This window comes from Vulpes lagopus, chromosome 10 (genome assembly GCF_018345385.1).
Source record: "Vulpes lagopus strain Blue_001 chromosome 10, ASM1834538v1, whole genome shotgun sequence".
NCBI lineage: Eukaryota > Metazoa > Chordata > Mammalia > Carnivora > Canidae > Vulpes > Vulpes lagopus.
In genome coordinates this window covers 86,662,100-86,675,441 of record NC_054833.1, presented here as the reverse complement: position 1 = coordinate 86,675,441, position 13,342 = coordinate 86,662,100, and the positions used below count along the sequence as shown (strand labels likewise).

The following is a 13,342-nucleotide window of genomic DNA, read 5'->3' as shown; positions in this document are numbered from 1 at the left end:
CATAGTAGACACGCATGGTACAGCTGTGCCTGCCCCCTTATCTGGGCACTAGAAGTCTGTGAATTCAGTCCTTGAGTGGCCTTTGGCATAAAATGCCAATGTGTATGTGTGTGTGTGTGTGGTTTGCAGGTAATCACAGTTCTCCCCTCTCCTGGCTCAGATTTGTATGCTGGCTGTTGGGGTCAGGAGGAGGCTTTTTTTTTTTTTTTTTTTCATTTAAATTCAGTTCATTAACATATAGTGTATTATCACTTTCAGAGGTAGAGTTCAGTAGTTCATCAGTTGCATATCACACCCAGTGCTCATTCCATCACGTGCCTTCCTTCATGCCCATCATCCAGTTACTCCATCCTCCACCCCCTCCCCTCCAGCAACCCTCTGTTTCCTATAGTTGGTTTGTCTCCCTCTCTGATTTTGTCCTGTTTTATTTTTCCCTCCCTTCCCCTATGATTCTCTGTTTTGTTTCTTAAATCCTGCATATGAGTGAAATCATATAAATGTTTTTCTCTGACTTACTTTTCTTAGTATAATACTCTCTAGTTCTATCCACATCTTTGCAAATGGCAAGATTTTATATATATATATATATATTTTTAAATTTTATTTATTTATTCATGAGAGACACAGAGAGAGAGAGAGAGAGAGAGAAAGGCAGAGACAGAAACAGGCTCCATGCAGGGAGCCTGACGCGGGACCCCATCCCGGATGTCCAGGATCATGCCCTGGGCCAAAGGTGGTGCCAAACCGCTGAGCCACCCAGGCTGCCCAGATTTTATATTTTTTGATGGCTGAGTAATATTCTAGTTTGTGTGTGTGTGTGTGTGTGTGTGTGTGTGTACCACATCTTTATTCATTCATCTGTTGATGGACCACTGGGTTCTTTCCATAGTTTGGCTATTGTGGACATGACTACTATAAACATTGAGGTGCAGGTGCCCCTTCGGATCATTATATCTGTATTTTTGGAGTAAGTACCTAGTAGTACAATTGCAGGGTTGTAGGATAACTCTATTTTTAATTTTTTGAGGAGCCTCCATACTGTTTTCCAGAATGGCTGCACCAGCATGCGTTCCTACCAGCAGTGCAAGAGGATTCCCCTTTCTCCACAACTTTGCCAACATCTGTTATTTCCTGACTTATTAATTTTAGCCATTCTGACTGGTGTGAGGTGGTATCTCATTGTGGTTTTGATTTGTATTTCCCTGATGCCGAGCATTTTTTAATGTCTATTGGCCATTTGTCTTCTTTGGAAAAATGTCTGTTCATGTCTTCTGCCCATTTCTTGATTGGATTATTTTTTCTTTGGGTGTTGAGTTTGATAAGTTCTTTATAGATCTGGATACTAGCCCTTTATCTGATAAGACATTTGCAAATATCTTCTCCCATTCTGTAGGTTGTCTTTTGATTTTGTTGACTGGAGTTTCCTTTGTTGTATAAAAGCTTTTTATCTTGATGAAGTCCCAGTAGTTCATTTTTGCTTTTGTTTCCCTTCTGGCAATGTGTCTAGCAAGAAGTTGCTGCCTGTGTTCTCTAGGATTTTGATGGATTCCTGTCTCCCATTTAGATCTGTCAACTATTTTGAGTTTATTTTTGTGTATGATGTAAGAAAGTGGTCCAGTTTCATTCTTCTGCATGTGGCTGTCCGATTTTCCCGACACCATTTGTTGAAAAGACTGCCTTTTTTTCCATTGGAGAGTCTTTCCTACTTTGTCGTAAATTAGTTGACCATAGAGTTGAGGGTCCATTTCTGGGTTCTGTATTCTGTTCCATTGATCTTTGTATCTGTTTTTGTGAGGAGGCTGTCTTTTTAAATGTCACTCTCCAACAGACATAGCAAGACATAGCAAGGTGAGTGTCGGTTTTGGTATCTGACAAATCACCTAGCTCACGTGGCTTTGGATTAGACAAGCATACCTTTCTTGGCCTCAGTTGTGACTGGTTGTGAACCAGGTTGTTACCCAAATATGGGCTCTACAGCTCACTAGCGGCTTCCTTGGGTTGAATGTGATCTGTAGTGGGTGATCTTTCATTAGTTTGCTCATTCATTCGTTCATTCATTTAGCACAACCCTTTCCTGAGTGCTGTCTGCCAGGTTCTCAATTGGGTGGGGGACACAGACAATAAGGCATGTCCCCACCTGATGCTGGCTTCTGTGTCACAGGTGTTACTGATGGTCTGCATCAAGACACCGTACAGAAGTCACCCATCTGCTCCTGTCTCTGCCCGGCCTCTGCCCTGGGCTCAGAGCTGATCCTGGTCAACACATGCCTGTGGGTCCTGTGATATTTTTAGTAACAGCAAAGTCGCTTGTGGAATCTCTACCTGCATTTTAGATAAATGGGGGGAAAGCCCCTCTTCCATTATTCTTCCATTCTTGATGGGTTCCACTTTTTTAGGACACACAAACAAGGGGTTAGATGTAGGTACTTCCTGCATTCCAAACATTACTTCCAATTCAGACTCCACCTTCTCCACCCCAAAGTCGATGACACCACCTGGTGGCTCTTGCTGGCAGCTCTGGTGTCATGACCTTCCATGTCCACACATGCTAATTTTACTGCCACCCCCACCTATCACCATGATCTTGCACTCTCTTCTTCCTATCTTATCTCGGGCAGGAATTCCATCTCAGATGTCAGTGTCATGGGTCCTGGATTAAGAGGCAGGCAGTGTGGCATGGCCTCTGTCTGGTGTGCCTTGATCAGAGGCTGGTCCCCATGCTACCCCAAGCCAGTGCTATGCCTTTGGACACATGCCTCTCTGTGTGTCCAATTCCTGCTTTGGAAAATAGAGACCACAACATGCCTACCTCCCAGGGCTTCTGTCCAGGGAAGGTCAGTGTTCACTCAGTTATTCATTCATTCATTCCTGTGTTCAATGTTTATAGAAAGTGTACTGGGGAGCAGATACTTGGGCTATGTTCTCAAGCAAAACAAAGTTCTCTCCGTCCAGGGCCGACTTGGCACAGGAGAGCGCAGTGTGCCTGAGCAGTGGCTGCCACTGGCCCCTCAGGAAACCCAGCCATTGTTCTTCACAAATAGCTCTCTGCTCCCAGCGACACTCATCTCCTGGGCCAGACTTCACTGTCTCCTTCATTTTCTCTTGAAAAATCCTCCTCGTCTCTGTCTCATCAGAAGGACCCCTGATTTCTTAGATGACTCCATCTAAGAAAAGGACAGCTACGTGTAATGCACATTCTGTTGCAAATGTTTAAAATTTTCTAGTTAAAATGCACCAAACTCTCCCTGAACACTAAAAAAAGGGATTTTAACTGAGTTTTCTACAATTTCTACCAGAATCCTGTCTCTCCATCATTCTTGTGTTCAGCTATTCCTAGATTCTGGAATGCCATTTCCTTAATGTAAATCATTGCCAGTGCTGTAGTGTTTCATGGCAAATGCAGCCTCTCTTGACACTACTTCAGACTGAATGAGCTTTTGTTGGCTGCCGAGGAAGTTTATGTATTGTGCTTAGAGTAAGCCTATGGGAAAATGCCTTCTGAATTCAAAAACAAGCGAGTAGGGACCACTTATCCAGCTATTGGGACAACTCAATTCTTTATGAGGCAAATCGACCGAGGAGAACTCTGTCTGTGGGTTCTCAGTCCCTCTGCAAAACTGAACGCACATGCACACACCCCACACCTGCATGCGTACACCCCACACCTGCATGCACACGCATGCACAGGCCCTATACCTACATGTACACACACGCACACCTGCAGGTGCATGCATGCTCACATCCCCACACGTACATGCACACATATGCAAACACACACCACACTTGCATGCACATACCCCATGCCTGCACACACACCCCCACACCTGCAGGTACACGCATGCACACACCCCCACACCTACATGCACACATGTGCATGCACACACCCCACACCTGCATGTGCACCCTGAAGCTGCACTGCATGAGGAGATGGTCTGTGGCTCTCAGACCTGCTTCTATGCCCTCTGGCTTACATGTGGTAAGGGGAGGCTATCACTTGGACCTCATCCTTGTCTCCTGAGCTGAGTGTATGATTATCATTCAGAGTGTTTTCCTGGCATTCTGAGACATTTCACTTCTCTTTATCTTCCAAGCATCTGATCTCTTACAAAGTCTCCAGTTAAATTGGTGTGGGGTTTTACAAACCTCCACTAGCCCTGCATGCTGTCGTGGAAGCTGCCACTGCTGGGCTCACGTAGCATGAAGGTGCTGTCACCTCTTGTACCTGCACTTCCAGAATCCAGAGCTCCGAGGGCCATCTGCCTGCCCAGGGTCCCCTGCCCGGCAGTGGTGGGGGTGATGGAGCAGTCATACCCAGGCCATCTGACCCCAGAGTCCAAGCCTGAACCACTGCAGTGGGAGGCTGTGCTCACACCACAGTGGGGTTCATCCAGAGGCTGAGATGGTACTCTAGGGAGGCAGTCCATACTGATAAGCAGGATGACTCACCTGGGCACTGTTCTGTGTTTTCCCTGATTAGAGTGCCGGGCTGGGGACATAGCTGAAGGTCCTCTGCCTTGCCAGCCTGTGCTTGCCCCACCTTCACTAACACCCCCTTCTGTGAGTAGAAAGGTCCAGAAGGTCTCATGGGGGGCTTCAGGAAGGCTGCCTGTGTCCATTTCTAGTAACAACTTCACCCAGCAGAGACTCCTTGCAAAGTGCAACCCTTTGTCTCAGACCTCTGAGCCAAGCAACTTGAAGGCTAGAGGCTCCCTGCCCTTGCAGGACCCCCTGGCTTTGGTCACCTGGAGAGAAAACCTGGCACCTGTAATTCTTTCCTCTCAAAAGAGCTACTGGCTGAGGATTTCTTCTACACAGTCTTTAGAATTAGGTTGGCATGTGTGTTTGAGCCTGTGTTATTAATTTGAAAACTGAGGTTACCAATCCCTTCTTTCTCGGATCAAGCATCAATGCGCCAGTGTGAAAGCGCCTTTAAAACGGCAAGCAGCAGGACACCAAGGTGGCTCAGTGGTTAAGCTTCTGCCCTCGGCTCAGTGTGTAATCCTGGAGTCCTGGGATCGAGTCCCACGTGGGGCTCCTCTGCCTGTGTCTCTGCCTCTCTCTCTCACTCTCTGTGTGTCTCCCATGAACAAATAATAAAATCTTTAAAAATAAAAAAATAAAACGGCAAGCAGCATCCCAGCTGATCATTTATCACTACCGTAATATAGCAGCATCTTTCGTTGAAAAACGGTAATAAAAGCATCATTTTTTAATCACAAACAGGAACGTGTTTTTTTAAAAAATATTTCTATTCTAGAAATGCTCAGATACGTGCAAAAGTAGGATAAGAGTCTACTGGACCCTAGGTGTCCCTCTCCTAGAGGGCTCCACCCTCTGTCTCCCAAGTTCCTTGTAAGTAGTATCTTTTATATTTGTACAGGGCCTCTGGTCCAGGGACCTTCCTCTGGAAGGGACCTTTGTTCTTTTTAGTTCTGTTGTATTTTGTTTTCCCCACACAGTAAAGAGAGTTTTAATTAGTCACCAATGTTTAAAAATTGGCAGATTCCTCATAAATGTATAGGTTCTGGTCTTGTCTGGAAACATCAGAAGGCTGGCGACATGGGGCCCTCATTCCTGGGGATGGGAGGCAGTAGGCAGGGCCAGGCAGTGGCCCTGCTCACTACCCTACAGCACCTGCCTGATCCTACAGGCATTTAGTTCTGCAAACCTTAGCCCAAACATGCTTCCCCATGAGCCTGGCTTTCATGAGTGGGGTGACATCTGCTTTTCTGCCTCTCTTTGGATTTTTAGAAAGCATTCTGTATCCTGGGTGAATGTACATGAGTTTCTAATATTTCTTTATCTATCTATCTATCTATCTATCTATCAAGAGTGAGAAGAGCACTGGGTGGGGGGCAGAGTAAGAAGGAGAGAAACTCTAGCAGACTTCCCACTAAGCGCAGAGCCAGATGGGAGGCTCTATCTTATGACCCTGAGATCAAGAGTCAGATGCTTAACCAACTGAGCCCCCTAGGCACCCTTTAAGACTTCTTTCTATAGCTATTAGGTTGATTGATATCACTCTGATGCTTTTATAGATTAAAAATGGCTGAATATTGGTAATCTCACATAGTTTGGCCTAATAAAAGACATGGCTTAAATGTTTTTTTTTTTTTTAAGATTTTATTTATTTATTCATGATAGACAGAGAGAGAGAGAGAGGCAGAGACACAGGCAGGGGGGAGAAGCAGGATCCATGCAGGGAGCCCGATGCTAGACTTGATCCTGGGACTCCAGGATCGTGCCCTGGGCCAAAGGCAGGCGCCAAACCGCTGAGCCACCCAGGGATTCCTGGCTTAAATGTTTAAATATGAAATAAGTATTATGTGCTGTCCTGGGGGGCAAGAGTTGGGAGTGGGGAAACTAGAAGGTGTGCAGTTGTGATCTCGTCAAATTAAGGGGGGCAGTGAGCAAAAGCCAGCGTCTGCAGCCTCAGGTTTTAAAAAAACCTTGGCCTGCTGTGAGCCTGCTTTTCTTGTTTGTTTTATATAACGCCTTTATTATTGTGATGATTCACATGCCATACAACTCATCCATTACAAGTCATTGATTTTTAGTGTATTCCCAGTTATGCAACCATCGCCACAATCAATGTTACAACATTTTCATCTCCCAAGGAGAAGCTCCATACCCATTAGCACTCATTCTCCATTTCTCCCTGACCGCTAGCCCTGGCAACCATTAATCTGCTTTCTACCTCTTTAGATGTATGTACCTGTTCTGGACCTTTCTTATAAGGAAGATCCTACAGTTTCTGGTTTTGGACCTGGCTTCTTCCACTGAGCATTGTGTTTCTGGGCTCCGCTGTGTTGTAGCCTGTGTCAGTGCTTTTTTCATTTTCATGGCTGGATAATACTCCCCCATGTGGATGGGCCACATTTTCTTTGTCCGTTCATCAGTTGACGCACATGTGAGTTGTGTCTGCTTTTTGGCTGTTGTGAATAATGCTGTCATGAAATCCGTGTACAAGTTTTTGTGTGAACATGAATTTTTAGTTGCCATGGGTACGTACCTAGGAGAGGATTTGCCAGGTCATATGGTAACTCTGTTTAGCCTTTTGAGAAATTCCTGACGTTTGCAAAGTGGCTGCACCATTTCCATCTCCACCAGCCGATGCGTGAGAGCTCTGATATCTCCACATTCTCACTGACACTTGCTCTCTGACTTTGGATCCAGCCATCCCGGTGGATTTTGTAACAAAACCTTCCTGGGGGAATAAGGTATCTGTAAAGGATAGGAAAAGGATTGTCACTCTATTAGCAGCCTAGACCAGCAGCTGTGGTAGTTTTCAGAAGCTCCTGAGGAAGCCAGGTTTACAGCATGAGCTTCAGCAGTGCCCTGATCATGCACCCCCGTAGCCACCCCTGGCGGCAGCCCCCCACTGGGGGGTAGTGGGAAGACTCTGTCTTATGACTGGTTTCCAGGGTGGAAAAATAGCCGCCTCCCTTGTCTGATCTGCCATGTGCCTTTTCTCTGTGCAGGTGTCACCATGAAGCTCATGGATGAGGTAGCTGGGATTGTGGCCGCACGTCATTGCAAGACCAACATTGTCACTGCTTCTGTGGATGCCATTAACTTTCACGACAAGATCAGAAAAGGTAAGGAGCCTCTGCTGACAAAAGGAAAGTGGATGGCCTTTGGCTCTCTGACTCCTTTGCCACTTTCCTTTCGTCTTGCACCAAGTGTTGCCAGCACCCTAGTGTCTGCCCATCTGCCATGAGAAACAGGAATCCAGAATCTTGTGCCTTGTTCTTGCTGATGCATCTGTGAGACTAGGATTTGTTGGTTTGAGTTTTCAGTCTAGTAAAACCTGTAATTCAGATGTGTTTGGGGCCTTTAGGCTACTGAAGAGTGCCATAAACTCATCCTCTTAAAATGCTCCACAAACAGAGCCCTCTGAGGACCTTACGTGCACAGTTGCAATGCCTGTTGCCATCAGATTTTATGCCACCATGCACATTTCCTCTGGGGAAAGAATAGATTATCCAGGATATAAGTAGTGGCAGGGTCTGTGCAGAGAAGCCCGTGGACCACAGTTCTCAGCCAGCCCACCTGCACCATCTGGAGCAGTGCTGGGGTTTGGTCTTTCTCCCAATCCCAGGGACTCAGTCACCACCACAGGAGACTGGGCCAGCTTATCACACTCATCCCACATTACTGCCGAAGGTGTGAGGTGACCGTCCCCTCCCGACACATGGTGATTTCTGTGTGTGTTGTGTCTTCTGCAGTGAGGCTCTGTGCCCTAGAAAGGTAGCATTTCCCTGCGAGGTCGGGTGATGTCAGGGTTGTGAAAGCCTGGTATTGATTCGAAAGCAAATTCGAAAGCAGCTTCGTTGTGAAAGCAGCCTCGCTGGAAAAGCTGTCGGGGTGGTGACTAGAAGCCTTCAACCACCTCTGTGAGCAGAGCAGTGCTATGTCTTGAGCACCCCCAAGGCCTTCCCGACCCCTGTAGGCCCCAGGGCCGCTGCCGCCACCATGCTGTCTCCTGTGGAACACACTGGCAGTGCATGCCCAAGTGCTGGGCCAGAAGGGCCCTGGAATTGGAAGGGCTCACCTGCCCACCCTGGGTAATCAAGAGCAGATGAAACATACCCTAGTAGGATCTGGGTGCTCTTAGGATGAGGAAGAGGTCTGTGCGTTGTGTTCTTGACTTTGCAAACTCCCTTCATAAGCTGCAGGTGTTTGCCACAGATGCAGACCTCAGGGTCATTTTAAAATTTGTCCAAAACAAGTAGGTTTTGTCATCTTGGCTGAGGCTTGGGTGTTGTGTACAGCGGTGGCATGAATATTTGAGAAAGATAGAATGCCATGCTGCGATTCCCTACTTCTCTTTTTCTAGAACTACTCCCTGGATAAGTCCCTGCGATCAGAACTTCATTGTTAAATACAACTTCAAAATCCACAGCGGAAAACGCATTTGCATTCCATGCCCTTGCTCTGTTGAGTGTCTCCCAGGGGCCCTTTGAGAGCTGCCAGCTAGAAAAACAGACTTTCCTGGAGAGCCAGCCAATTTGCTCTATGTCAGCCTGCTCAGCAGATGGGACACTCCCTGAGAATGACCCCAGTCTTCACCTCCAGCCCCTTATGTGGCCAGAATTAACTTCTAAGGGGCAGTTGAGGAGGGAGAATGGTCAGTTCCTAGTTCATAGGAATTACTAATTTGCAGGTGAGACCATGAACTCCACTTGGAGGACAAGGCCCTTTAGGACTCGTTAAACAGCATGGAAGCCATTGTGGCGACCTGTGTATGGAACTGCCCTTGACATACACTTTCAGTTTCTAAAATGTTAACCCTTATTCCAAAGCACAGAGAAGGGAATATTCATTTTCAGAAGCCATAGTTCTGGTGGGACATTCCCCTCTGGATTGCTCTAGCAGGCAAAGGGAGAGCAGGCTGCAGAGGCCTGCCTGGCTGCACCCTTGGATGCTGAGCCTACACAGTCCCTGCCCTCGCCGGTGGCCCAGCCCCAGCCTGGAGCCTGTGCCACACAGAGCCCCTGTGCTAGCAACCCCTGGCGAGCAGAGACATCATTTCTGCCTTCTCAGATCACTTCTTGTTTTGTGCATAAAGGAATGTGGACCAAACTAGCAGCTCTGGAGTCTGGCCTATTTCTGTGCCAGTGTCCTCCAGGGGCTGTTAGACACTGTCACACCTTATTTGTTGTTTTCTGGAGGAGTGTCCCTGTGTGAAGCTGTGGGCTCCTCTGTCCTCCATGCTGTCACTCTGCTGGAGAGCCCACACCAGTGTCCCTGGGCGGGGTCTCAGGTCTGGCAGCACACAGGCCACATCTGCTTCAGAAACAGAGTGGGCACGTCTTGTCTTCAGTACCATGGGGTAGAAGTTTGTGCAGGCAGTGCGAGGCAGGGGTGACCCTGCCTGCAGCAGATCCTTGACAATGGGCCACCCATGCGTGCTAGGGGATGGAGATGGACATTCCTGCCTGTCCTGCTTTGATTGTCTGATGCAAAACCCCTGAAGTCCTGTTATGCCCAAGCCTGGGGAGCTAACTGTGGCCTCCAAGCTCCTGCTGTCCCTGAGTCATTGTCTCCTCCGCTCCAATGGAAAGGAGCCAGGAGAGTCAGATGTTGCCACCCTGCCAGGCCTACTGGCTGGTGGGCCCCCAGCACACTGTGGTGTGTGTCCCTGGTGATATAAGGGACCATGCACTGGGGACTCCACACAGCAGACCTTTGCTCCCTTGGTCTGAGGCCCCAAGTCCCAAATCCAGGTGTGGGTAGGGCCCCTCCAAAGGCACTAGGGGAGAGCCCATCCTGCCTCTTCCTGCCTCTCATGGCATTTCCTGGTTCGGGGCCACATCACTCCAGTTTCCCTCCACCTTCCCGCTCCCATCTCTCTTTTTTCTGCCTCTTATAAGGACACTTGCCACAGGATTTAGGGCCCACCCAGATAATCCAGGAGACGTTCATCCTGAGGTCCTTAAATCAGTGGCATTTGCAAAGGCTCTTGTTCCCAGTAAGGTCAGAGTCGGAGCTTCTGAATGGACTTAACCTTGGCAGGGGCCACTGTTCAACCCACTGCACAGGCTTTCTCTCCTTACAGCTTGAATCTTGTAGACACTAGCTCACTTCCTCATTTGCAAGATTATGAGATGGAGAAAATCTCTTCTGTGCCTAGAGTTGCCCCATTCCCCACCCAGGGGTGAGTCCTTCCCTTGTGAGGGCCAGTGGTAAAGCCAGCACCCAGCCCAGAGGAGGAGTGACCCTGAGGGGCGCAGAAGGGAGGGCCCCCTGTTGGGTTGGGGAAGAGCCCCAGGACCTGACTCCTGAGAGCAGCCCCACAAGAACAGAGTTGACAGGCCCCATGCTTCTCTGGTGTAGGGGGCACCAATGAAGGACCAGTGACTTTCCTCTACGTGGCAGGAGACAGGGTCAGCCCCAGGACACAGATGAGTAGAAAGGACAAAATGACAACACACAGTAGCACAGAGTGTGGAGCTGCCCTCTTTTTTGTTGGGCATAGAACTAACTCATTCCTAAGTTGAGTGCAAAATGTGATCAGCACAAGGACTGTTTTTTAAATAATATTTTCAAAGAAAAGGCACACGCAGGCGGCTGAGCCAGTGGGCACCCTGGGGCTATGGTCACAGGGTAGCAGCTGTTCATGGCCAGTGTCTGGCCTCCTCAGATGCACCACTCTGGAGATGCAACCCTAAGAGGCCCCTGCTCCTCCTGGGAGGCTCTGAAGGCTAATCTGATGCAGGGGGCCAAAGCCCAGAAGCACAGACAGCCAGACATGCCACCTATATGTGAACTCGCTGTGGCTGCTCTAATGAATTAACTGCAAAGCTAGTGACTTAAGAGGTCACAGATTCCCTCTCTTGTGGTTCTGGAGGTCAGGCATCTAAAAGAGGTCCACGGGGCTGTGTGGTGTCCAGAGGCTCCGGGGCAGGGGGTTAGGGATCTGTTGCCTTGACTCTTCTAGCTTCTCAGCCACCCCATGTTCCTCCGCAGCCTCTGCTCCTGTTGCTGCCTCTTCCTCTTATGTGACCTGCTCCCTCCCTCTTACGAGGACCCTCATCCTGACAAGGGCCAACTGGATGGTACAGCAGCACAGCAGGGTGGCTTACATTGTGGGGTGGGGTGGGCAATCGCTGCTGGCACCTCTCAGGGCCAGCTGGTGAAGCTTAAAGACCTGAACTAACTTTTGTACGTCGCTTGCTCTATTGCCAGTTTTTTCTTTTTAAGATGAGATGTTAAAATGCCAAGGCAGCTGTTAAGGAAAGTAAAAGTGGAACATACTTTCTGTGGATATCATGGTTTGGGAAGTCCTGGCAGGAAAACCTAACGCTGGAGTTGTTTGTAAAAGAGCCATCTTCCCAGACTATTTGGGTGGGAAGTGAGGAATCTTCTAGAAAATGCTTTGGGCTGTGTTATGTAAGAAACACCAAAGTTATTTCACTACCTCCATGCTTTGCTGAAGAAAGCTCGCTGCTCTTTTTGGAACTTAAACACTGAGCCGTTCTTAACGTTTGAAATGCTTGGCAACCCCTCAGCTGTGATAAGAGCAACTTTTTATTATTCTGTTTTCTAAATCCCTGCAAGCTGTGCGGTCTGCCCTGGGAGAGACTCCTTGCTGCTGGGGGGTCGGGTGAGGCACCTGCTGGCCCTCCTGGGCTGGACCCCTCCAGGCAGCTCAACAGGGATTCAGAAACAGAGAGGAGCTGTGGTTCTTGAGTGTGCTTCATGCCTCACTTGGAGGGGCATACACGTTACCTTTCCTGGTGCCACAGGAACTCATCCCGTTTCCAAATCTGGAATGCACCCGTGCCACGGGGTTACTCCATGGTGGAGCTAGAGGGCAAGTGGACAATCGGGTCTAGGGCCAGAGCTCTGAGCCCCTCGCTCTGACGCCTGCTCACTACCAGGCTTGAACAACACGGACATCCACCACTGGGGCACAGGCATCACCTTGGTGGGGATAAGCTTGTACCCTTGCCAATCAAGTGCAGCGCCATTCACCTTTGACACTTAACACAGCTGTTGCAGTGGTAGCTGGCCCACACAGCTGTGTATGGAACTCTCCTGGCTTTCTCAAGCCTCTTGAAAACATCATTATGGGTTCTTGCTAGGGGAGTCCAGCCCCAAGGAAGGTGCTGCTCTTTCAGTGTCTTTGTCATCAGCCTTGGCCCAAAGGCCCTTTTGCCAGAGTCTGAGGCAGGCAACTTGCCCCCCCACCACCTCCAGCTACACCCTCAGTCCCATCATATTTCCCAGGGGTGGGGACCCACCTGTGCCATCCCCCACAACAGTTGCTGGCCACCAATGGCTATTTGCATCATAATTAAAGGTAAGCAAAATGGAAACTACTGCTCCTCCATGCCACTCACCACATTTCAGGTGCTCAGGAGCCACGTGTGGCTGGTAGCTGCTGTATAAGATGGCCCAGAGAGGACATTTTCACTATCACTGAAGTCTGTTGGACAGCCCTAATCTCTGGGCTGTCTGGACTCCATCCCCAGTGTCTGATGCTTTAGCAGGGATTTCTGTAGACCACTTAGATGTCACATGGATGCTCAGCACAAAGCATGGTGCCTCAGCGCCCCCCTCAGCAGGGTCCCACTGCCACCCAGGTTTCCACAGAGTGGGGTGTGGAGCTTTCCCTGCTAGGAAGCCTGTGCTCCCAGGGTACCACCAGCATGCCATCCACAGGGGCACCCTGCTCAGACCTCAGGGGGCCCAGTTGAGGTTCACTAGATAGGGCCAGCTTCTCAGCTTCTTGGTGGTATTCAGGGGCCTCTGCTTTTTTTCTGGAATTCACAAGAGGAATTTGATACCAACTCCAACTCTCAAATTCAGTTGTATATATTGATGGTTGGAACCA

The 13,342-nt window shown here is 48.8% G+C and overlaps 1 protein-coding gene across 3 annotated transcripts in view; it reads left to right on the top strand.

The window, feature by feature from the left end:
* ACOT7 (acyl-CoA thioesterase 7) overlaps positions 1–13,342 on the top strand; it is a 101,481-nt gene that overhangs the window by 69,381 nt on the left and 18,758 nt on the right. For all 3 annotated transcript variants that reach the window (XM_041772805.1, XM_041772804.1, XM_041772806.1), the window contains exon 7: positions 7,482–7,598. In XM_041772805.1, the coding sequence (XP_041628739.1) occupies positions 7,482–7,598 (117 nt within the window). The remainder of the gene's footprint in view (positions 1–7,481; positions 7,599–13,342) is intronic.